The sequence below is a fragment of the Haemaphysalis longicornis genome, unplaced genomic scaffold, assembly GCF_048455015.1.
Source record: "Haemaphysalis longicornis isolate Haplotype H1 unplaced genomic scaffold, Haemaphysalis longicornis Haplotype H1 scaffold_12, whole genome shotgun sequence".
Lineage (NCBI taxonomy): Eukaryota > Metazoa > Arthropoda > Arachnida > Ixodida > Ixodidae > Haemaphysalis > Haemaphysalis longicornis.
Window position 1 is genome coordinate 114,620,005 of NW_027526225.1, and position 26,070 is coordinate 114,646,074.

General features: G+C 46.2%; 1 protein-coding gene across 1 annotated transcript in view; it reads left to right on the plus strand.

Moving 5' to 3' along the window:
- LOC144163317 (uncharacterized) overlaps positions 1 to 26,070 on the plus strand; it is a gene marked incomplete in the record, with an annotated part of 101,978 nt that overhangs the window by 5,639 nt on the left and 70,269 nt on the right. The window contains 9 exon segments of the mRNA XM_077694246.1: positions 1 to 242; positions 2,543 to 2,647; positions 7,164 to 7,204; positions 10,882 to 10,962; positions 11,033 to 11,168; positions 18,245 to 18,349; positions 20,932 to 20,975; positions 24,971 to 25,052; positions 25,689 to 25,775. Of these exon segments, the coding sequence (XP_077550372.1) occupies positions 59 to 242; positions 2,543 to 2,647; positions 7,164 to 7,204; positions 10,882 to 10,962; positions 11,033 to 11,168; positions 18,245 to 18,349; positions 20,932 to 20,975; positions 24,971 to 25,052; positions 25,689 to 25,775 (865 nt within the window).

Genomic DNA, 26,070 nt, shown 5'->3' on the forward strand with positions numbered 1-26,070 from the left:
GTCCACGCAAGAACGCATCGTTGGCGGCTCCGAAAAGGCGTGGTCGGCCCACCAAAAAATGCGCCTCAGGCTCAAGAAAGCAAGGGGAGGCGGGGTGGTTGGCCAACGAACACACCTGCATCGTCGGCTGGCAAGAGGAGGCCAGGCCGTCCGCGGAAAGAGCGGTTCGTGGAATTGTTACTACCGCACTCCCGAACAGGACCGTGCGGTAGTCCCCTGGAATCCGGCACTAGGAGGTGACGGTATGTAGTTTGTGGTTGTCAAGACCACAGCAACCTTGTGGGGAAGCTACGATTGGCTTTTTTACTCAAAAACAGCAGATAATAAAGTAGGGCAAAACGTGGGTTTACTTGTGGAAATAGCACCGGTCTCTTTTAGTCACCTAAACATTGACTTGAACTCTCACAAATATGTTCTATAATTGCAGTTTATTTGTTTCAATGGAGGTGGGGTGTTGCAGGTCGTGGCATTTGTGCCTTGGTGTCTCATAGCACTGTGGCCTTGGCAGCATCTTTTATTGCAATCCCGATAAAATTCTGGGTATCACATCCTTACCTTTTTTTTTTTCGTCTGACGTGTGTGTGCCAAGTGTAGCGACTAGGTTTGATTGCGTTGTTACAGTTGCAAGCGCGCACTGGTCACCTCTTTTTTTAAGTTACTATCCAGTTTGAGTAGTGGTGACAAGTCTTGAATAACTCTCGGCAGCACTTCTGTGTTTAAAAGTGTTTCACACAAATTCTTCCTAAACTACCGTGTCCATTCAAACTTTAGGCAGGCTCTTTTTGCCAAAAGTCTTAGCTTGCCGTGTATTTGAAGATCATTGTTTTAGTATGATTTACTCTAGTAAATATTTAGTGCTGAGTGTTTATATATTTTGTACAGCAGCACTATAGCAGCATCGATTTTTTTTTTTTTTAAGCGTGAATGGATGGTGGTGTTCGTTGTGCAGGCTGGACCATCGTACCTTCACTCCCTCCCCACCCGTCTCCATTTTTTCAATTGTTTGCCTCGCTAATTTCAACACAGTTTTTTTTTACTGGACTTTTATGTACTATCGCTCCGTTCCATGACTGTCAGCGCCAGCATAATGCATTTACCCGTTGTACAAGAAGTGTTGTAGTAGAAGATTGCGACCCGTTTTTTGCGACCGCAAAAAGCAAACATCTCTGAACCAAAGGGTTTATTTCATCGGGAGTTCTACCCTGCGTGAAACTTACTAAGAATTTCGTACAAGCAGCTTGAACTACATCTGGACGTCTTCTGTGTGTGGGGCTATATATGGTAGGCTGTTTTGCTGTCACCATTACAAATTTCGAATTGGATTTCATTAACAATTATGCTGACGGAGTTAGAAGATAGCCGCCATCTTGGAGCAAATGATGCACTCATGGCACGACCTTTTCCAAAACTGATTGCAAATATGGTCTGCGTACACTGCAGTGTTTGTCTGTACAAGCATGTGAGAACCAAGTCTGATGATTTCACAGAGAGCACTTCTGCATTGCTGAATTCCACTTGGACAGCTCTTAAGCGGACGCCCAATGTTTAGCTCAGTGTGTGACTAATGCTTAGAGAGGTATCTCTGAAGCGGTGGTGACGGCATTATTCAAGAAAGGCAGTATTCAACCTCTCTGGATGATTCAGAGGACTACAAGATACAATTCTCGAGTAATATATATCCACCCTTTTCTATTGGAATGCTTAGTTTACCCCCCTTTTTTTTTCTGTTCATTGCATCCACCAACTCCGTCCATGGCTTATAATCGTGACTGCGTTATAATTGAATATGGCAATTCCATAGTTGTACAGGTGTTCATGTCCCGAGTTTGTTTCATTTGTTAAAACCGAAATCCTGTTAATTTTGACTTTCGCTTTTGAAAATGCAGCAATACCGAGAAATTTGCGCACTGGCACAAGTGTTCTTTTTACCCATTCCTAATAAGTGCTTATCCATTGGCAGCCAATTATTTGCAGTAAGAGGTGACGTATTAGGGAAGGGAAAGGGTAGGTAAGGTACCAGTTACGCGTAAGTTGCAGCCATTTAGGGAATCTGGGTAAAAAAAACTGTGGTCCATTCCTCTGTCATAGGAATCAGTAAAACACGAAAGTGATACACGCAGCAAAATCGGCAGTTTAGCGTGATATGTGGGTTGGCGGCTGTCTTGTGGGTGTGCTTGGCAAGCGACGTCCTGCTGGCCGGTCGCTGCGGCAAAGGTGTACTGGCGTCATTTCCGTCACGGATATTACATCAGTGAAATTTTGGTGTATCTCGGCATAAAACTCTTGCGTTAAAATATACAACCCGAAAACGAACAACCCCAAGTATAACGTACTCTTTATTACTAAAGATTGCTTCCCCACAAGAAGACCCTGAGTGCAGGGGTGCTCCCGTTGCAGGCCGCTTGCTTCGTTATACTGGCGTCATTTCCGTGACGGATATGTCGTCATTGAAATCTTTGTGTATCCCGGAATAAAACACTTTTCAGTTAAAAGAAATGAGGTTGAGGCAGCTCATGGTTGCTCTTTGCCAAAGCTTTTGCAGGTGACGCCGACGATTCTGGATGGGAGACCACCAGCAGTGTGTCATTTTGTTCTTCTGTGTGGCACTTTGACCGAGACTTTGAGTCTTCGGACGACGAGAGGCCAGGTAAGCTAGCGGTGATGCATGTAGGTAGTGGGGTGGGGTAATTCGATGCGTGTATAAAACTGACGTCGTTCATTCAACCAGGGGTCTTGTAAAAAAAAATGCTTTTTTTTTTGTCTACAATTAGAATGTTCCCTTTAAAGCCACTTTAAATACTGCATAAATTGCCACTCTGCTGACACTGGATTTTTTGAAAAATGAGGCACATCGTAGGTAGTTGCAGGGTAATATTTCTTTTTTTTTGTGTGTGTATTCTGGAGGCTGGAAGTTCTGATTGATTTTTCGGCGTAAGGAATTATGATGTTCTGAATCTGTGTGAGCACTTTTTTTATTCTTGTTTAGGACTTTGCTTTGAGATAAAAGTTCTTTGCGTATTGGACATTAGTGTGTAACCCCTGGCAGTTAGGATGACTGGTACGGGTTTTACAGATAACAAGCTTGTATCTCCTCTTTTTAGATCTTCAGCTCCTAAACACTTGGAGAGTGGGTTCCTGCTATCATTCTGATAATGTGCTCGTGCCTGTGTGCATTATAGAGGCATGAAAATTATCGAAATTCCAAATCCTTTGTGGATGTTGTTTGTTATTTGATTTGATTCATAGTGCATGCATTTACCATTCATATTGATCAATCTTGGTAATACAGTAGAATCTCGATGATACGATTCTGGGTGATACGAATTTCTGAAAAGTCCCGGCAAAATTGCATTGTTTGCAATGGGAATAATTTCGGCTGTTACGAACGGACCTGCGCGGCCCGGCGGATGATACGAACGAGCCGGCGAGGCGCCCGACTGCCGAACAAGCAAGTGACGGCTCTCTCTCCCCATTTGTCACTCTTCTTTCTCCAGAAATGGCTGGGCTGTTGTTTTCTGCTCGCGAAAACGCGCCCCGCACGCCCCATGCGCGCCGCGAAACCTCTCGCACGCTGCGCGCGCCGCGGCCGGCGGCGGCGGCAACATGGCGGCGGCTTCGGCCGCGAAGTGGCACGGCCGCTTGAGCGACTGCTTCTAGCCGCTCTTTAAAGGAGCCATGAAGAGAAAACACAAGTTTGGTTCATTCGAAAGATTGCCTCGTTAGAACCATAACGACACCACTTATAACGCAAACTTCGCTCAAATAAGCTACATAATTAGGAAAAACGGGAATGGTCATGCGACCCACCAGCTCATTTCCCGCAACAGAACCTATGCCGTCACATGGGCTAAGCTCTGCGATTGGCGGAGGCCGGCAAAAGCAAACGCATGTTAGGCAGGGCTTACAGCTTGCATAGCGAGCTAAATGCCCGTGAAACATACTGCACATTCTTTTTATGACAAAGAACGGTGGAGTAAACGGTTGAAGGTCCGAACGAACTCGCAAGCGTGTGCGCCAATGCGTACGAAACTAGCGCGCCGGCCGTGCTCGACATCTCGCCGTCGCGCAGACGAATTTTCGGGTTCGAGGCTCTTCGGGGCCAACGAACCGTTCCAGCACGCACAGCCGTGACCTTGCTTCGTATCGTAATCCCTTCACAGGAGGTTGGCCGTCATATCGCCAACCAGCAAAGGTAAAAATAGAAACGAGGGGAGTAAGGAACAGCAAGAAGCGACGAGATAGTGCCAGTCGTCGCGTAAGTTTCGAATGGTGTTGGTTTGCTGCTGTCGTTACGAGCTCGTTTCCAGTTTACAACCACTGAAAACTTCAGTTTGTTCAGTTACGGCAGGGACCCTTACGTTAGCTCACTCCTGGAACATGCTGGCGCTCGTTGCCGACTTCGTCAAATCGCTCTGACCTTGGGGAAAAAAATGCCGTAAACACCGCGCATTGACGCTCGTATCTTTCTGGTCGAAGCAGAGAGCTCGCGCGAACGGCTTTCCATACACGACACCGGCCAACTGGCATAAGTGATACTGCTACTGAAATTGAACTGTTATTAACCGTAATCAAAATACGGCACATACGTACCAGTCTATATTCGTCCGTCGCGACGGGGCTGACGAGGCAGCGGTGCCGACGGCTGGGCGTTCGTCTGTTGTGGCTATCGCGGAATGGTCGCTTTCCCGTCCACCGCGTATCCCACAACTCTTGCCGCTCGTGCACTTAGAAGCATTGAGCGTTATTGTGGTGTGAGGTTGTTAAATGCAAGCCCGAGCTCCTCGGCGAGAGTTTTGTTCTCCGGATCAGGCGATTCCATGACTAGGGCTGCGGGTGCACTAGGTTTTACTAGTATTTTTAAAATGGCCGCCGTCTCGATCGACTCCCGCGTGTGGGTGCTATATGGAGTCGACATACTAAGTATCTGTTTCATGGACCGGCTCTATGACGCCATTGTACACGTCACGGAATGTTCAATTTTAGCGGGAGATTTAAAATTTTGGCTTAAATTGCCTTATTTATCAGTGAATAAAGCATCATTTGCTTCCGGGAAAGTGCTTGGGGTACTATGAAACACCTAATCTTTCGAATAAAACAAACTTTTGTTTTCTCTTCATGGCTCCTTTAAAATGCCGCTCAAGGCAGACATGAAGTTTCTTGTGCAGTAAAGGAGCTGATAACGTTGGCGAAAACGGTACTATAAAACACCATCCGCGCCGCTAGTGACAGCGCCCATAAAATATCTGCTGGAGTGCTAAGCCTAAACATTGCGGGCGGCATAGAGGCGGGCGGAGCCAGCGGGCTGTCAATCGTTTCGCAAGTCGTCAACGTCTTTTTCTGACCGAGGTAGGAGATACCGCGGGCGCGAAATCGTCAATGCGGCCTTGAAAATACAGCGCGCGCAAAGCCGAGGCGTGCGAATCGCGTGCAAAAACGCACCATGCGGTTCACGCTTGACTGTTGCGGCGTGTAGCGAGCTTGGACACCGAGAGTGAGGAGACAAGCGCGAAGCTAGGCGAAGCGTTACGCGCTCCAGAAAGGACTGCTTTGTGACGTGGGGGTTTAAAAAAAGCAGAAAAAATCATGAATTTGTTCACGCGAAAGTAAGAAAAGAAATAAACGCAAACTTTTTTCAGCGCTCAATTTTTCGCTCTGTGTTGGTTCATACGAATTTCGGATGATACGAATATTTTTCGCGGTCCCGCAAGATTCGTATCATCGAGATTCTACTGTAAAGGAATAAAGGTTGGCTAATACCGCAAGACACGTGCATTCTTCAAACCTGACAGTTCGATCATGGTGTGTGACTAGCATGTGCCACAAGTGCCCTTTTTAATTGTCGGCAGGCATTACTGCTGTAAAAAAAAATATTCTCCGTATTCCAAACATCGGGTAACTTGTATTTGTCCGTGGCAATATGCTTACAGTTGTTCTTTGTGCCACTGCTTTGCAATCTCAATTTCTTCATTTGATTTGGTTTTCGGGCTGTTTTTATTACTCGTAATAAATTTTCAGTCGGAAGTTTAATAGTTAGAGTGAAGTGAACTGAAATTAGAGTTGCCAGATTTCTCCTAAAATGTTGACAAATAAATTCCGAAACGTTCCAAAGAACATTCTAATCTCTCTCACCTGAAAGACAAAAATAAAAAAAAAATTTAACATTTATATTTGTTATAATGGTGTACAATTTTCTATGAATCTACTGGTCAAAGACCTAAAAGGATGCATTGTTGCTTTGTGCTACTAAAACTAAAAGGCCGGGGTTCCATCAAAGAATCATATGCAGTTTTATGAAAACTACAAGTCGTCATAGGTTGTAGTTCTACTTCAAGTAAAAAAAGTAATCGATATACGGTGGAGACCGCTTATAACATGTCGCAGAAGCCGAGAAAGTCCGCACTGTAAGCAAAACATACGCGAATTCAATCACATCGCACCCTACTTTTCGACAGACACACGGTCTTTATTTGGTTGTCTTGTTTGTCTTTCCACACCAGATGCTGCTAAATGGTCTTACAAATTGCGAGCGCATTTTTAAATTACATTTTGCATTTGGTTTGAGAAATTTTTTAGTGACTAATAAAAACCCAAAAGTTACGCATTTTCTGAAAGCTAAAAAATTGCTTTTGAAGGGAAGTTGTGCTGGGTGTGTTCACAAAGACTGACACAGAAAAAAGTGTACACTTTCACAGGAAGGCGGCGCTAAGACACTTATGCTGGCGTGTGTTCACGTGAAAGTGTGCGTTTTCTGTTGTGTTCATTTTGTGTGCATTTCTAGCACAACTTCCCTTCAAGAGAATGTTACACCAGCTAGCTTGACACCAAGCATTAAAAAATTGCGCTATAAATTTTTTTTTTTTGACCAGAGAAATTCTCACCTAATCTTATATGTTAGTGGCCTGCATGTGTTCTGTGTGTTTGTAAGTGTACAGGTGTGTCTTGATGTGGTCGCACTGACTTGTGCAGCAGTTCTGGCTGCATGCGTGTAAGTTACGAGAAAAAAAAAATCAACTATGTTTGCATGTTTGTTGTCATAGTTTTGCTGATGTGTCAGTCCTGTTCTTGTGTTTCCGCCTATTCTGCTGCATTCTGCACGGACAAGCATGGTCATCCTCTGCCTCTTTTTTTGTGTTTTTCGCTCACTTTTGTTTGCCTGTTTTCAGCACGAAAAACGACGCCCCAGAAGCGTCGGGGGGCTTGTAAGGTACGTTGTGCTTCTGTCTGGCCAAAGTAACATTGCCGTGTTGTGTGGATGTGCATGTGTATTGTTTCTGCCATGCCCAGTTATGTTGTTTGACTTCTGTAGTGCTGTTTAGGCTGTGAGCTAATAACCTGTTTTCTTGCGTCTTTGTTGCGTCTTTACTTGAATTGGAAAGTGTTTCGGTCATTTTGGGGGTATGGGGTTACTTGGAATTTAGATCGCGAGGTGTATTGAGGTTTCACTGCAACTGTTGTATTTACTTGGATAATGCTCGCACTCGTGTATCTCACCCCTAATGTGAGCTGCCAAGACTTGGATTTTTTGTTGTTTTCTCGCATAATCCTCGCACCCCCAAAAATTACTACAGCGAAAGCTGTCTGCTTGCGAAACCCTCATGATGCACACGCTTGCCGCCACTCCGTTCGGCGGAGAGCGCAGTGTATCCAGGTGTGCCAGGTGCATGGTAGCCTAGCATCGTCTCTCAGACGCTACTCACACTGTCATCGGGCCGGTTTTGCATGCGCGCTACTAGGCAGCGTTTACGTAGCCCGCGTCACATCCGCACCAGCTGGACGCGCTGTGTGTACTTCCTGGAAAAGAAGTACGGCTTTTTCTGCGAGCCTGCTTCTGCAGACACTGCCGCAACCTGGACACATGCACGCGTAAGCGAGTGCGCGAGGAGGAGGAGGTGATGTGGCAGCGTGCTGTGTGGGAAAAGCCTACCCTGGCGATTTACGCACAGCACAAGGCTTCAATCAGTGGTCCCCAGCTGTACAACAAGAGTTTGGGGAACGTGCTGCTCTTCGAGGCTCACGCGGGCAGTGTTGCCATCGCTGGGCGTCAGACATCCGCTAAAAAGCAATGAGAAATCCACCAGATTCCGCTAGATTCTAAAACACATCCGCTAAATTTCCCGCTAGGGCCTATTTTATTTAAAATAACAGTGCAATTTCGTATGCTAAATACCTTTATCATTCTTAAAAGTTCCCCAAAACTACGAGAGCTGAAATAATATATAAAAGAGTCTTCCAAGGAGTCTAACAGAACACTTCAGGTTTCAGTGCTGCGGTGGTCGTCATCGGTCAACCTCATCACAGAAGAGGCGAAAAGTTATAAATGTTCACACTGGTGAAAAAAAAAGAAATCGCAGGTCAACGAAAAACACATCGAGGTCTTCGTCGCCGCTGTCGTCGTCTGACACCATCTCCACAGGACCGCTGGTACTCATTGAGGGGCCAGAAAGGTGACTTGGCTGCACATACGTTGCAGATGTCCCGATTGCACTAACAACTGCTGCGGGAAGTTCGTAATCAAAAGAACTTTTCTGGTGTCACTTCAGTCCCGCTCTTACGACGAGGATGGCGTTTGTTGTGCCGGGCTTCTTCCTCATCCTGGATTTTACTATGTTTAGCTGACTAAACCTTATCTCTACTTCGGCATTTGAATACGGCAGCCCGAGCATCGACATGGCAAATCCGGCCAGCTCGGCGAACGGGTTTTCGCCGCAGGCGTCCTTATAGGAGCGAACTTCACACCAGAACGACTGCGTGGACGATATTTGATTCCAGTCCAGGACGGTGATTTTGCTCCACTGGTTTTGAATTTTTTCGATTGTCTCGGAGCCGTTTTGAAACCTCACGGATTTGTTTGTCTGAGATAGGCGGAGCAAGTGAACAGGAGCCCCCCTAACCCCTGAAGTTAAGCAATTTCGGCATTTTTAGAGGACATGTAAGTGGTTTCTTGCAGGGCGATTTTGAATCGGTGCACTGCGTGAGGTATCCGCCAGAAATCCGCTATGTATAAAAATGGCCCGTCAAAAAATCCACTAGCCGCTAGACTAATTTTTTCCCCGTCAGAATAAAATGAAATCCGCCAGATTTAGCGGAAAATCCGCTAAATTGGCATCACTGCACGCGGGTGCCCTTCGCACACTTGTGCACCGGACATTGTTCGACAAAAGAGTGGGAAGTGTGGCGTGTCGTGCTTGTGGGGACTGTGACGAGACCACCAAGCACTTCGTTTTGAACTGTCCTGGTCTGCAGCACTTTTTTCCAGAAGCGCTTTGCTTCCGGGACGCCGACGGTGTGGTGGAATGTGCATGCCGTAACGCGAACAAAGCACTGCCTGGAACGATGGGGTGTGACGGCAAGCCTAGGGACGTTATCTGCACATGCCCTGAATGTTCTTTTCCTTTATGCCGTTTTTGTTTCCCGTCCATGATTGTGTTTTCAGGTGTTCCTTCTTGTCCGTATTTTTGTTTCCCATCTGTGCTTATGTGTTCGTGGGATAGGTTTATTATGCACTTTCGTCGCTTTTCTTCATGGCTAGTGTGTGCCGAGGCGCACCCAACGGACACAAAGGGTACAGCTCAAATATCATCATCATCGTCCCTTTGTTGGAGGAGCAACAGTCAGTGCAGTCCCTGGTATACCATTATATTCCAGGGACAGTAGCAGTCAGTCTGTTCAGTAGTTGAGAGCTCGCTTTCCGCCATTTCGAGAAGTTCTTCATCGCTTTGTTCTGTGTGGGTTTCGGTGCCGCTTCGCTATGAGGCGGTACACCAGTTATACATCCACTTTCAAGCTGAAAGCTTTTGAATACGCAACCGTGCCACAAGCAGGGTACTTCGACATCAATGGGTTCAGCGTGCGCTACTCGAGACGGCCGCACGAGGAACTGAAGCCGACGAACAAGGCGTGTAAAGTTGTAGGAGCTGCGCACTGAGCTGGCTGTCATTCCAGGTGACCTAGCGTCCATGCTGCAGCCTTTGGACGTGTCTTTGAACACGCTGTTCGAAGGCTGTACGGAGAGTGGATGGCCGAAGATGCCGGCCAGCTAGATAAGACTGTTGTTGGAGCTGCTGTGCAGCTGGATATCGGAAGCGTGGGGAAGGATTGCCGTTGACGTCGTCGTCAAAAGCTTCAAGAAGACGGGCATATTGAATGACCTGGATACGACTGAAGACCACTTGGTGCGGAATGGATACGAGGCCTCTGAAGCCGTCATGGAATCCAGAAGTGACGACAAGGCAACGACCAGCGATGGTAGCAGCACTGACTCTAACTAGGACCGTTCCCACTTGGGTCCCCCTCTGCAAAATGTGAAATGGTGACGTTGGGCGGCTCCTGGCCGCAATGAATAAATTTTGTGTTTCGGGCCTGTGTTGACCCTGTGCTCTTATAGCGAAAGTAAGTCCTACTTGGAAATGTCTTAGTTATGCACAGTACCTATTCGAATCGTATTTAAGCTCTTTTTCACCTCAAAAAATAGTACTTTCCCTGCATAATTATCACACCCTCTAACTTCACACCAATTTTCCCGGACAAAAAGTGTGAGGATTAAGCGAGTAGACTCGGTAATAAACTCTCTTAATGAGTGGCTAGAGCTTCTTTAGTGTTCAAATTTAAGGCAGCCAGCAGGAAAAACTGCAGAAGCCGCATGAATTGATTGAATCCTGAGCAGGAATAAATGTTGTGGTTAGCTTCACAAAGTCCACTTCCGTGTGTTGGAGATACCACTGTTTTGATGAACGGGTGTGCTCTGCGAGTAACAAATGAAACATTGAGTGCGCTTCATCAGGCTTAGTACTTTGTAAAGCTGGCGCATACTGAAGTCTGAATTGGGTTTCTGTGAGGTTTCTGTGCTAATAGGATAACCCTTTTGTTTTCCCCCGCCCTTAGGACGCCTCTACACAACCACAGCCACCACGAAAGCGCGGCCGTCCGCGCAAGTATCCCTTGGAGGCGGCGTGCAGCGCTAAGGTAGTAGTAGCGAGACAAGAAAGATCCATTTCTTGTAACTGGGTGACATTGATTATCATCAAACTTACAGGAGACATCAGCGAGAGGAAGGGCTACGAGAGGCATGAAGACGCCTTGTCCTTGGGACGAGTCGTCGTCTTTGACACTCTCCAAATTCCAGGGTGAATCGCCGCCGGCTTTGCCGTATCATTCTGATGACGATGCAGGTGGGTCGCTTGTTTTTATTCTTGCATTTGCAGTCCACAGGGGGGGGGGGGGGGGTGTTTCCTAAACTAACGCCATTTCACAAGGCCTAATGATTCGGCGAAGTCTATGCATGTAGTGCCAACATTTGCATTCGGTGTTTTAAACTGTGCTTATTTTGTTCCTCCTCTTTGTAAAGGGTGCTGTGCTGCGCATGAAAAGAGGGTTGCAGAGAAAAGTGGTGAAAATTACTGTGAAAGGCGGTGAAGCGAGCATGAATACTAATGGGCAGAACTGGCCTGTGGGGAAGTGTGTAGGTAGGATATGCCGTAGGGCATAGAGTTTCATACAATAATAACTGGAGGGGAAACTTGCGCTAGTGTCACCGCAAACTCCGTGATGGCGCTTCCGCTTCGATGGGCATGATGGGTAGCATGGAGGAAGAAAAAGTTAGGAGACGGCATGACGTCACGCAGCTAGCCTTCGCAAGCCCAGCTCCGTTGAAGCCGCTCCCTTCGCCGTTTCTCTTTCTCAAGCCGCCGAAGTCGGCCCAGCACGTGACCTCCATGGTCGGGTGGGCCGGCGGCGGTCTCCGACTCCGGCGCATCTCTCAAGTTTGGTTGGCGGTAGCTTTTCCCCGTCCTTCCTGCATTTGTCTGCTCGGTGATCTCATGCCCGCGTGCGGGCAGGAGTGCCGCGTATGTGTGAGACAAAAGCCGTGGGAAAAAAACCAACATATATCAGGCTTCGCGACAACGGACAGCAGAGTAGTTTCGAGCAGACGAAATTGAAGAGCTCGCGGCGGCGCGATGGGGTCACGTGGTGCAGTGACGCCTGGGCCGACTTCGATTTTACTTTTTATGTATAGGCTTCACGTTTCTCCGGTAGCGCCGTCTCCTAACTTTTTCTTCCTCCATGATGGGTAGTTATGGAACCTGATTGCGTAGAATCGAAACAGACCTATGGCTGCGCTTATTTTTTTGTTATTTTTTTTTCTCCGACAAAAAAAAAACTCATTGCTTGGTTCATGGTTTATAAATTACACGGTGAACAAGAAAGCTAGTGATCAAAAGCTGTTTTTTTTATTAAATAATGTTGCGTTTAAATAAAAAGCATACGCGGAGTTCAGGAGGTTTGCGGAGTAGGTTGGCCATTTGCCACCAAATACAGCAGGACGTGACTTTAAAAACTATTCGTAAAGGTTTGCGCGCTTGTAGTTTTTAATATTAAGAAAAGTATTGTGCTCCTAAAAAAAGAAACTGATTACTTTTGTAGAAGTTATTCTAGCCTGAATTAGTGACATTCGTCAAGCTCCGTTCCTATCAGCCTTCGGAACTGTTGTATCGTGTTTACACGATCATGGTAGTCGACCCCCTTTTTTTTCAAGTTTGACAATCCAATGTTGGGGGGTCGACTTAGAATCGAAATCGCACTTTGTGCCGCTTGTAACGGCAAGAGGAATCAGAAATCGGGTGCTACGAGCTGGGGAAAGCGTAACACCCTTGTTTCTATGGTTACGGTCGAAGCTTAGCGTTTACCATTCCATACGTTCTATTGTCAATAGAGCTGATGCCGACTTTGAAAGTTGGCGTTCCCGATCTGTGCGCTTTGTCCACTGTACCTAGAGCGGCTAACCTTCCACCAGCGTGTTCGGAAGAGTACTGAACGTGATATAATTGTGCCTATGTCAGCGCCGTGCATTCATTCAAGGGATTCGGTAATACTCATTTCGTTTTTTAGAGACGAGCGAAACGCTTCTTAAATGCGAGTAACGTACTCGCGAATCAAAGGAAATCGCTAGCGACCACTAGTCTCAGCCGCCATGTTGTTTGTCTTGATAAACATTTGCTGCGCGCACCATGAGCGTACGGCTCTTGGAGAGCTTCGATCATTGATGGAAGAGCCGCCGTATCGGGGGTATTGGTAGTTGACGGAAGAACTTCTCCTTGCGATACGATTTTCAAGGCGGCCGCGTTGCCGCATGCTTGTGTTGTGCTGAATCGTCCCGTCTGTCATGAGTGCCCTGGGCCTTCACCTGCGGAAAGTCTTTTCAAAAGATTTTCCGGGGCTGATGTCTGTGCCCAAAGAAATATCAGTGCTCGTTCAGTGTTCAAACGAGCTGCTTCTTGCGCTCGCTTTCTTTCTCTCCTTTTTTTTTTTTGAGAGAGAGAGAGATGCACTTTTTAAAGGGTCGACCTACATTCGAGTCGACTTACAATCGTGTAAATACGGTACGCCGTATAGTATGCCCTAGGAGCCGGTGTTTGCATGAAAAGTGCGGCTGCTACAAGTGGCTTGCATCCGTTGTCAGCTTTAAAGGAGCCATGAAGAGAAAACACAAGTTTGGTTCATTCGAAAGATTGCCTCGTTAGAACCATAGCGACACCACTTATAACGCAAACTTCGCTCAAATAAGCTACATAATTAGGAAAAAAGGAAATGACCATGCGACCCACCAGCTCATTTTCCGCAACAGAACCTATGCCGTCACATGGGCTAAGCTCTGCGATTGGCGGAGGCCGGCAAAAGCAAACGCATGTTAAGCAGGGCTTACAGCTTGCATAGCGAGCTAAATGCCCGTGAAACGTACTGCACATTCTTTTTATGACAAAGAACGGTGGAGTAAACGGTTGAAGGTCCGAACGAACTCGCAAGCGTGTGCACCAATGCGTACGAAACTAGCGCCGCGGCCGAGCTCGACATCTCGCCGTCGCGCAGACGAATTTTTGGGTTCGAGGCTCTTCGGGGCCAACGAACCGTTCCAGCACGCACAGCCGCGACCTTGCTTCGTATCGTAATCCCTTCACAGGAGGTTGGCCGTCATATCGCCAACCAGCAAAGGTAAAAATAGAAACGAGGGGAGTAAGGAACAGCAAGAAGCGACGAGATAGTGCCAGTCGTCGCGTAAGTTTCGAATGGTGTTGGCTTGCTGCTGTCGTTACGAGCTCGTTTCCAGTTTACAACCACTGAAAACTTCAGTTTGTTCAGTTACGGCAGGGACCCTTACGTTAGCTCACTCCTGGGACATGCTGGCGCTCGTCGCCGACTTCGTCAAATCGCTCTGACCTTGGGGAAAAAAATGCCGTAAACACCGCGCATTGACGTTCGTATCTTTCTGGTCGAAGCAGAGAGCTCGCGCGAACGGCTTTCCATACACGACACCGGCCAACTGGCATAAGTGATACTGCTACTGAAGTTGAACTATTATTAACCGTAATCAAAATACGGCACATACGTACCAGTCTATATTCGTCCGTCGCGACGGGGCTGACGAGGCACCGGTGCCGACGGCTGGGCGTTCGTCTGTTGTGGCTATCGCGGAATGGTCGCTTTCCCGTCCACCGCGTATCCCACAACTCTTGCCGCTCGTGCACTTAGAAGCATTGAGCGTTTTTGTGGTGTGAGGTTGTTAAATGCAAGCCCGAGCTCCTCGGCGAGAGTTTTGTTCTCCGGATCAGGCGATTCCATGACTAGGGCTGCGGGTGCACTAGGTTTTACTAGTATTTTTAAAATGGCCGCCGTCTCGATCGACTCCCGCGTGTGGGTGCTATATGGAGTCGACATACTAAGTATCTGTTTCATGGACCGGCTCTATGACGCCATTGTACACGTCACGGAATGTTCAATTTTAGCGGGAGATTTAAAATTTTGGCTTAAATTGCCTTATTTCTCAGTGAATAAAGCATCATTTGCTTCCGGGAAAGCGCTTGGGGTACTATGAAACACCTAATCTTTCGAATAAAACAAACTTTTGTTTTCTCTTCATGGCTCCTTTAAAGATACATTGCTCTGCTGATTAAGGGGGGACGTGGCTTTCAAAATCAACTTTTTTATTTCTTTGTGGATTTTGATGAAAATTGGCACAGCTACTGGAAATGCTTCTGTGATATCACCATAAAAATTTCAAAGTAATATTTTGAAAACGTTTTTATGTATGAAATTTTCTTTCTGTTCCGCTTGTACCGAGCTTGAGCGGCTTATAAAACACGATAGAAAACTTGTTCGAAGTGCTTTGCATTCCCAAATGAATGGACGAGGTCGTGACAGTTTTAGAATTTTTTTTTACACCACAATGTTTTTTAGTTTTCATTTTTTTAGAGGTTTATGTGCAACAGGTATGTCAACTGTGAACGATTATTTGAATAAAAAAATCACAAAAAACAAATCTGGAAAACCAAAAGTGTCACGACCTGAACAGTTCATCAAGGAATGTAATGCAAGAAACGGAATCAAAATAGACCCAGCGGTCATGTAGAAATCCCTGGTACAAGCGACAGAGGTGGCAAAAAAAACTGTTTTGAGAAAACGGCTTCCAAAGTTGCAACATAAATTTCGCATATCAAAAGTCGTCACAGTTGTAGCCTTTCATGTCCTTTTGAACATGGGGCTTCTGGAAGGCCTTGCCTTGAAATTGGAGTGGCTTTTACAGCCTTTCTCTTTCCAGAAAATATCATTTTCAGCTCCTCCGTGAAAAATACATACCCCCCTTTGCAAACCAAACGGAGGGGTGATGGGTTTCAATGGGCTTTCAATGCAAAGTAGGTTAGTTGGTTGGCTGTATCGCACTGGACAACCTCCTTTTGCAGTGTTGTCACCATGGCAACAAGTTAAGCATTTTTTTACTTAAATTTGAACATTTGTGCCTTATTTTTTTGTTTTATCTTGCCTGGCACAGCAACTTAGTACTCATACGTGCAGGTGTTCATTGCCAAAAGTTTGCATACCACAAGGATGAAAATGAGCTACTTTGAAGCTTGGTAGAGTATTCTGCATAACTCCCAACTTCAATGCAAGAGCATATTTTTTTACTACTTTTGACATTCAAGGCATCCAATATTTCTCGCAGCACAGCCAGTATGCCCTGAGTAGAGTGTACTAGTACACTCTACCCTGAGCAATGGTATCAATAATTTCCCTTAAAAAATCACTGTTAAATGCTGCCACAGTAATGTACATTTTTAACGCAGAGAGCATATTTTTATTCCTATTTTACGAACTCAAACCTGTTTGCATGAAAATTACAAGTGCATGGGAAACGTTGCACAAGAAAGGCGATATGGCTCGCACGCATCGCAGCGCACGCTTACCGCGACATATCGAACTTTGATTATACCTGATATGGCTGGTCAGGTCGCTTTTAAGATTAAATCTAACGTCTCAGGCATTAATTACAACTACTGGCGTTCAATCAAAACCGGTTGCCGTCATGTGATGCTCCAATGCGCGTCGGCTATGCCGTGCGCGCCGCAGCGTTTGACGCATCGACCGTTTCTTTCTCAAGGCTAGCGAGCCCACAGTCAAAACACAGCAATAACTAAGCGTGTAAACACCGCAAATCCGACTAAAAGTTCACTTCACGAACCGCTATCGCAAGCGCGCACACCGCGTCACCCTCCGGGGTCTGGCGACGGTAGAGTCACGCGCACCACGAAACGTTCGATGACCTCCGCCTTTCGAGCCACACAACTTCCCGTAATCTGGCTCGTTATCTCTGGCATTCCCGTCGCGATAACGTCCGTGTTGAATACCACAGATTGAACAGAAACTCGGCCGAGTGAAGCGGCGAAAATGAACTCAATCCGCTCGCTACGCAGCTCAGGCGGCCCCCATCTTGCGTTGCGCCTGCGACATCCAATCAGGAGGGTCGTTGTTCTGCGGCCCGACCGGAGGACCAATAGCGCTTCAGCATCTATTTCTAGCTTCGTTTGTGCGTCATTTCTTTTCTGCCGTTTGCGCGTTTGTAAATGAACGAGGATAAAAGAGACGAGCAGAACCGGAAAGACGATCGCTCGGCCGATCTAACCACATCAAAATGGCCGCGCCCGGTGGCACCGTTGCGGAGATAGGGCGCTCCGAAAATTGCCGTTTTTTCGCCCTTTTGCGCTGTTAGTTTGTCACCGCGCCTGACAAAAGTATTTTTTTATGCCACTTTGCGACGCTTTTCAGCGTAAAAACTTTGCAGACGCACAGAATAGGAAACATAGAAGCCGAATATGTGGGTTTCAAAAAAACGATGTTTTGGTCATTTTTCCGAAGTTGAAAGCCGCGTCCCCCATTAAGTAGCCCCGCAACTCCCGATTCGCCGCATACAGGGCCGCCATTTGTGTTTTTTTGCTCGCTGTCCTGGCAATGAATTGATAACCCACCCGATTCGCAACTCTGGTTATAAAACATTTCTATTCAGGGCGACGTCAGTGCGCGTCTGTCATTCGCATATGCAAATGCGTTCATGCAGGTCCAAAACGAAAACGAAACTGGCTGCACGATTCAATCCATGATAACTTCCGCAAGCCATCGAGTGGCAATCCGAATCCAGAATCCATCACGCTCGTCGCGGCGGGCAATCGCAGTGCCAGATTCCTCTCTAGTTATTGTATGAAACTCTATGCTGTAGGGTCCTGTAAAGTGTTCCTTGTGCTTGGCGGTTGTAGTCGACGTCTCTATCTATTCGGGGACCATCTTCATTGAGCACCATGTTGCAAACGCTTATGTTGACCTAATGTGTGGTGGCCTCCACAGCCCCTCTACAGCCCCTGGTCTTTCTAGAGAAACGGGGGAATGAGGCTGCGTGTGCGTGACATTCCTGGTGAGATTTTGAAGGCTTGAAGAAAGGAGCTTTCTGTACGGGGCACATCACCAGTTGCTGCACACGTATTCTCGTATATGATGGCTGTGCCTTGTCGTACCGGGAGCCCCTTTTTTTTTTAAAGGCTTGTTAAGTTATCAAATTACGTCTGCTTGCAGTGTGGTATGTTTGAAGTATGAATCAACTTTGCCAGCAGTAGGTTCTATAGAACTCGCAATTTTCACGCATCCATAATAAGACAGGAAGTATGAGTATTCCTAACGTACGGCAGTGAAATAAGGCAATTCCTGGGAGAAACATGTGAAATCACGTCTGCTTGCAGTGTGGTTTGCTTGAAGTATGAATCAACTTTGCTAACAATAGGTTCTAAAAAGTCGCAATTTGCACTCATCAATAAAAGGAAGGAAGTATGAGTATTCCTATCATAGTGCAGTGAAATGAGGCAATTCCTGGAAAAAACACGCAGGTTTGACTTGTACCTTTTGCCCTACCGGTATGTATATGCTGTCGCAGGAGATCCAGAATCTGACTGGGAAACCTGCAGCAACGTGTCCGTTGCAACCATCGACGCCAACTTCGAAGACATGCTGCTCCCGGGCGTGGACTTGGACTGGCCAGGTAGGGACTTGGAAGGGCCAGTAGGGCCAGTGAAGATTTTTTTTCCTTTTTCTGTTTAAATGAGGATTACTAGTGGGGCTACAAACTGAATAGTGGGTTAGCAAGGTCAAAATTTAAATACGACAAGTCGGTAATGAAGGATGTAAATTTGTGTTAAATTTTGGCCCAGTTAAATTTGCTTTGTAACTGCTCTTCTTTTTTTCTTTCTTTTTCTTTGTTTTTTTAATTCCGGGATAAAGGGCTCGTCTGTATGTTCTGTGTTGCTACTTCCAGAAATCGAAGAACAGCTACTAAATTTGGCAATTCTGTAAATGAAAATGTGGCGTGTAGTCTGGTACTCCCAATGCTGCGAGCGAATGATATAGATGTGACCCAAGTTCTTTGGTAGCCCTTTGCAAAGTAGCCCTTGGTTATCCAGTGGCACACCTTACCATCAGCGCTGTTTCATTTTGAACTGCTTTGTATTTGTGGACATTATTTTTTGGCTTGCAGGTTTAATTTTTGAAGTGTCTTTTCAATGTTTTACTTTAGGGGCTGGCACAACCTTTTGTGGTTCAGTAACTTCTGCACCTAATCACTTATTTTTGGATGTGAAATAAGGGTAACAATGGCAACACTTTAGCACTGGTTTTAAGAGCGGAACTGCTTAGGGGCCCGCCATGTCCTCCGCCAGATAGCAATAACGGGTTGTCAGTATAAAAAAATTCATATGAGAAAAAAAGAAGTCCTAGCTAGGGCGTTCATATTTTGATATAAAACAGCTTATAATGCTCCCCCCCCCCCCCCTTCTTCCCAGCAATGCAGTTGTGTTTAGAGGTGAAGCTTACTTCAAGGAGATTGGTGCTTGGTCTTTGTAAGCTGGCCTTCCCACATTGTTGTGCAGTGAAGCATGCCCATCTATCTGCATAGGGAGTGTGATTACAGAAAAAAAGCACCCCGAAAAAAATTATATGACTGTTGGCCACTAAGATGACTCTAATCTAACATTATGTACCAGAAAGAAGCCAAGGCTTAGCGGAATCTTCGTAAAGACAACCCCCAGCTCCGTTGTTTCAGCAGATTTCATGCTGGGTGGGGCTAGCTTTGATATTTTTTGCTTGTATTTTTCTATGCTCTTACAAGTTGTGAGAGTTTGTCGCTTGCAAATGTTTGTTTGCATGTTTTCCCAACTTATTAACCTGTTTATGGGTGGGGTAAGCCTAGATACAAGACCTGTGAAGAATTTGATTGTGAACCTGCCTTATTTGTGCCTGCATTTCTCCCAACTTCTTGATGTTCACACGTATCCCATAAATTCAAGTGGGAACTCGTCTGCTTCTGCTTTTTTGTGTGCCTTCAGTACAGTTATGTCTGAGGGAATTGTGTTTATAGTTTGTCGCTTGCATGAGAGTTCCAGTCGAATCGCGCTACAACGAAATTGACGGGACGGGGGAAAAATTTCGTTAAAGCCAAAGTTCGTTGAGCCGAAATCTGCCCCAGCATACTTATCACGGAAGGGCAAGAAAAATAGCCCCTTATATTATCGGCACCATTGACCGCATAATGCAATTTTTAGATAAAGGAGTGACGCGCAATTACGTTTGTGTTTATTCAGATAACAAACGCACCAATTACGTTTTTTACCCGCACGTAAAGCAGGCGTTACGGGGGTTGGGGGGGATGCGGTCAGAGAACATATTGCTTTACAACAAGGGATATTTACCGAGCCGATTACTTGCAGATACTGTTAGGCCGTTGGAAGGCCCCTTTGCTTTCGGTAGAAGTGAGGCCCATTATCTGATCATCCGACGGCACCACTGCATCTGACCTTGGAAGGCAAGCAGCTTGCACTTGCATTTATCGCGAGCACATGCTCACAGTAGAGATGGGATGATGCGGGTTCTTGACGAGGCACAAAGACACAAAAACATTATTTTTTCATTTTTACTTTGAAGAAAGGTAGAAGGAAAGCTACAGTGACAGCTGCTGACAATGCATGCATGACGATGCAATGCCAGGAGAGCACATTCTGCGATTTCGACTGGATACGGATTGGCTGTAGCTGTGGCTTGGGGAACCGGGCTTGCGCCTCGTGTAAAGATGGCCACCCACATCGTTGTCACCAACAAACAATGGCGTCCATCTATGAGTTTGTTTTTGTATGGGTGGTGGTGTGGGTGCATGACGCAAGGCTTCCGTGAAACTACGTGCCCTGAATGTATAAAAGGTTCGATGGCTGGCGTTGTGCTTATTTTTTAGTAAAATAAATGTTCAAACCCAACTGTACTCACTGAAAATATCGTTTAGGCAATAAATTTGTGGTGCTGAGGAATTTGTTGCATTGAATTGTATGGCAACCTGACAAGGGATTGGAAATATTTGGTTGCAGCAGAGTTTGTTGTAGTGAGGTTCGACTTGGTAACAGATTCCTTGCTCTATCCTCATTTGATGTTAGTAGTTTTCTTCTTTTTTTTTTTTGGTATTACTGTGCAGGAAAAATACGTCCTCCTCCTGCTCAGTGCACACTGACATGTGCAGCCTGTCACCTAGCAGGGCTCACTTGCTTGTTGTTGTCTTTTTTTTCTTTTTTTCTCACCTGTTAGGCCCATCAAGTCAAGAGGAGGCGGGGTTCTTCCCAGCTATTCAGGTATTTTGTCACCTTGTTCTGACAAGTGTACCGTATTTTCACAGGTAAAACCCGCACCAAAAATGCAAAAATTTCAGTGGCAAAGTAGGGGTGCGGATAATACGCGGTGTTTTTTCCTTCAGAGTAGCTTCACGGCAAGGCGAGTTGTGCTGTGAAGCTCCTATGCAGTAACACTGGCTAAGCCTTCCAAGGCAGCGATTGCGCAAAACGTTTATACAAGGACAAGGAAGAAAATACAGGGACGAGCGCACTCTTAACTCAATTTTATTTATGAATTGTGACTTCCGCCTGGCAGCCAGTGTGTGCTACTTGCTGACTATACGCTTTTTCTGCCTCCATAGTGTCTGATGTGTTGCTTGAGCAGTAGCTTTGGTGCAGCCTTATATACCTGTATAACAGGTGTGGGCAGTATGCGAGGATTTCTTTTTTCTTTTCTGGCAGGCTGAAAGTTGGGGTGCGGGTTATATGCAAGGGCCGGTTATACGCACGAAAATACGGTATGCCAAAGCATGTTCTTGTAGCCCCGGCGGTTTCACTATAGTATCACTGCTCCTTCAAAAACTATGACCATTGCATGACTTATGTACACGCGAACTGTACATCACGCATATTCAGGGTTCGCACAGGTCCCTGAAAACCTTGAAAACCCTTGAATTTAGAAGTGTCAATTTCAAGGCCTGGAAAGTCCTGGAATTTTTAAATGGTCCTGGAATATCGTATAAACCGGAATATAGGTCGAGTTTTTTTCCAAAAAAATCCGCACAAAAGTCACCCCTCGTCTTGTATAGCGGTCATTGGCAGAATGTAAATCGTTGTCTGGCAACAATGTGCAAGCATAGTCCGTCGCCAATTGCCATTCGTGTCGGACTGCTCTCTCGCTCTATCAGGCCTTTATTTGATTTCGCTTTTCTCTAGTTTTTCGTCTTTTACTCTGTGGGAATTGCGGAGCTCCGCCATCTTTCCTATCCCTCTCGGCCCGCCGCGGAGGCGAGAGGGGTGGTACCTCTCTCTCCGCGGTCGCGCGCTCTCCCGCCCTGGCTAAGGTGGTCGGCGGTGTAGAACGACGCGCCCGACGTCTCCTTTATTGCATTGCAATAAACGTCGGAGTGGGCGAATTCTGTGTCCTGTGTTCCTTGCTGTTCGCTGCCGATATGCCAAGTTGGTGATCCGTGGCGGTGTTCAGTGGAGCTAGCCGTGCGGCCGGATCTCGAGGATCGAGCTAGGCCGCCGTCAGAACCCTGGTCCCCACAACTCGTCTATTACGCGTGCGTGTGTACATTTCTGTACGCCTCTGTTCCGAGATGAGTGGCGGCAGTCGACGCCAGTTCACCGCAGCGTTTAAGCTGACGGCGATTGAGTCACCGAGCAGAATGGGAATATGGCGGCGTAGGCGTTTCAGAGAAAAGTGTGCGGTACTGGCGGAGCCAGAAAGCTAAGCTGTGCGCGTGCAACCCCCGAAACCGATCGTTCTGTGGACGTCAAGCGGTGCACCCCAAGTTGGAGAACAAAGTGGCGGACTTCGTCCGGGAACTTCGCTCACGATCGCTCCGGAGGCCATGCGCGGACCGGCTCCGCGAACTGTACAAAGAGTGGATAGCCGGCGACAACAAAAAGACCTATACGGGCCGGTTGCGACCGTGTCAAGCTGGGTGTCCTTCTCTGGGCAGTCGCTGCCCGACGACATGGTTACACGAGCGTTCAGGAAGTGCTCCATCAGCAACGTGCCTGATGGCATGGAAGATGACAGTGCGAAGCAGTCATCCTCGGACGACTCTGAGAGCTCGGACGAGTGACTTCGGCAGGCATAGTCAGTGGCAGGGACGGACGGGCGTCGAAAATAGATATAGACATTGTGAGTGCGCTTCTGTGCTGAATTATTTTTTTTGTCAACTTTTCCCACCTCAAGGTAGGGGGTCGACCTATATACCGGGTCGACCTATATTCCGGTTTATACGGTACCCTTGATTTTTCTGGAGAATTCATGGCCCTGTCTTTTCACAAGAATTTAAAGTGTTTGTCATGGATTTTAGGTGTTAACAAATGTAAAGAAACAGTGTAACAATCAAGTTTCAGTGGATTGCGTGAAATTACAAGTTTGGTGGATTTTCATTATTACAAGGAAACATTGGGAGCAGGCGCTTGTCAATCCAATCCATGTCTCGGTACAATCCATTGAAAGCGAGCTTCTGTTCTGTGTCTGGCATCTTCCATGTGGTCTGTGCCTCATACGCTCCATTGACGTTTGCTTTTACGTGCAAATGGTGGACGTGCACATAGTTCATCCTGCCTTGAAGCAACACTTGCTCCAGCTGATGCTCTTGCTGACAAAACAGGAGATGCAGGCAACAATTAATGAAGTTTTGAAATCAGGCAGCCTCAGGAAAACACAAAGAAAAAAGAAAAACCTGTAAATACCAGCCGTGAAATAAAAAAAAAGCTGGGGGAGCATTTACGAACCCGTTAGCACCTATCTAAATGTGCACTAATGTGCTTAGGTATTGTGCAATAAAAAACTTTTGCATTGTGTTGGAAAGGTTATTAATAATCCCAGATGAAACATTAGATGGGAACCTTGAAAATGTGTTTTCTGGTCCTTGAAAGTCCTTGAAAACACTTGAATTTTTGCTTTTGAAGCCTGTACGAACCCCGATATTCCTTCTGCATTTTGGTCTGTGCTGATATTTCCGTAAAATGCTTGATGACCGAAATTCCGCCTGCTTTTAATTCTTCCGTGACCGCGAAAAATGGCCGATTTTGAGTGCTTCCACAAAACATTTTTTTTCCTCTTGAGCTACTTGATGCATTTAGCATTTCTATGCATGAAATTGTAGTTCATAGGTTGCTCTTTCAAACACATAACAGCAGTTCTGTGACAGTATAATTATTTACACTTTATTGGCCAAATAAACATTTATAAAATGCACAAAAAGGTATACACGCGGTACATATAGGTGGTTGTACCGTGCCTAAAAATTATTTTAGGAATTGTAAAATTTACAAGTGGTTTCTACGTTCTTAAGCTATCAATAAATATATAAATGAACGATGTACACGCCATTTCTGGATTTCTGTGGGCCCAACAAACTAGCGGCCCTGACAGCTGTGCCATTCTGCAGAGCAACTCGAGAGTAAGTCATTCTCTCTTAAATATGCATCCAAGCATACCTGCTTGCGTTCTGACACAAAATAATTATCACATCAATGCTAAAAAGCAAGAAAAAAAATCTGGTGCTCTTGAGACGCTGCGCGCGAGTGCCAGGCTATCTTGACGAGCGCCAGGCCATCTTGAAGGTGATATCGCGATACGGCGCAGTGCATTTGGCAAGATATCCCCTCCTCACATTGTCCAGACCCTGTGCGTGAAAGTAAAACTGCAGTCAAATAGGAAGCAGGTTTCATGTATAAATACAGTGCGAAGTCAAAAGCGAACCTTATTTGTCAGCACCTGTCGAAGTCTGAGATCGAATGGGAGCGTCTTCATCACAACTAAAATCTGACAAATCCACGTGTTGCTAGAGTCATCACTGCTGCTAGGGTAACAAAAATCAGCCGCATCAGCTGCCGAAGTCCCTGACAGCTGTCCGCTCTTGCTGGTGCGCGTCGTGAAGTGGACGCCATTTTCGCACAACTCGCTGCTGTCAGGGGTTCAAATTTCACTTTTGATGCCGTTTCCGCATGCGAAATGTCAACAAAAGATAATAAAATCTAAAAAGGAGTTGTCGATAAATTTGGCAGATGGCGTAGTTGTCCACAAGGCGCCATTTTTAGCTTTCACGGGAGGTTTGGAAATCATTCACCCATGAGCAATGATGGCCTATGGTTGCGGTCACGAAAGAGTTGCGCCTCAATTTTATAGACTTTGGCAAGAACTCGTTTGTAAATTGTTACTAGATCAGTGTTCCGCGACCTTTAAGCTGGCTGAAGTAAGGTGCAGCATCAAGGTGACCTTTTTTTTTTTTTTTTAAGTTCAGCAATTTTTTCTCATTTCTGCTTAGGGTGGAGAACCCCGACAAAGATGCAATGGCGAGCAGGTGGAATCTTTGGTGCGCTTCATCAATGAGGAGGCACTGTCAGAAGGTAGGTAGGTGTGTGTGGGTGTGCATGTGTGTGCATGCGTGCGTGCACATCTTTCGCTCTTACTCAGGCACTGCAGAGCCTAGGGCTCGACTTTCCTTGACGTTGAACCACTTGCTTGCTGTGAAAGCGGCATGAGGACTTGAAGGGATGTGCTAAAATGGGTATATAGGTAGGAGAGGAGAGTAGAGAGTGTAGATATACCATATTTACTAGTGTAATGAACCCCCCCCCCTCCCCCTGTCCTTTTTAAAAATTTACTTTTTTGTCACTTAAAAAAATGCAGCAGGAATATGTTTTTATCTTAGCATGGTTGTTGATGCCGTAGACGATCGCAGTAACTTGATATCACCCTTCGGTACGTGCAGAAATGCTAATAACATATTCCAACAAAGAAATCTCAACAGTAGCTGGTTCCGGCGGTGTCCGAGCAAGGCACTAAATGTGCTGAGACCATCTCGGTTGTATTTGCGGCAGTCAATCTACTCGATACACTGAAGTAGAGGGCACTTGAGGGAGAGAAAAAATGAGAGTGGCAATGGGAGATTACGTGTGTGCCGCTTATGTTCACACAAGAAAGAAAGCTGGGGACGCTTACACCCTTTGCTTTGTTTGCTGTTGCATCCGACTCGATGGAAGGCTGGGAAATGACCGGCAATGCATCAAGTGGATGGAACGCGGAGCTGGATGCCATGCTGATCCCAGCAGGTGATTCTGACCATTCGGGTAAGCTCGTGAAGTTGCAGAGGAGGGCTGTGTTTGTCTGTTTTGCCCTTGTTTGGATTTTTCAATTTCTTTTCCCGTTTGTGTGTGTGTGTGTGTGTGCAGGGTTTGCACAACTCCTTGAAAACCTTGAAAAACCCTTAAATTTAGAAGTGTTAGTTTCAAGGCCTGGAAGTCCTGGAATCTTTAAATGGCCCTTGAAAACCCTTGATTTTTCTGGAGAGAACCAATGGCCCTGTCATTTTACAAGAATTTAAAGTGTTTGTCGTGAATTTTAGGTGTTAACAGGGTTCGCACA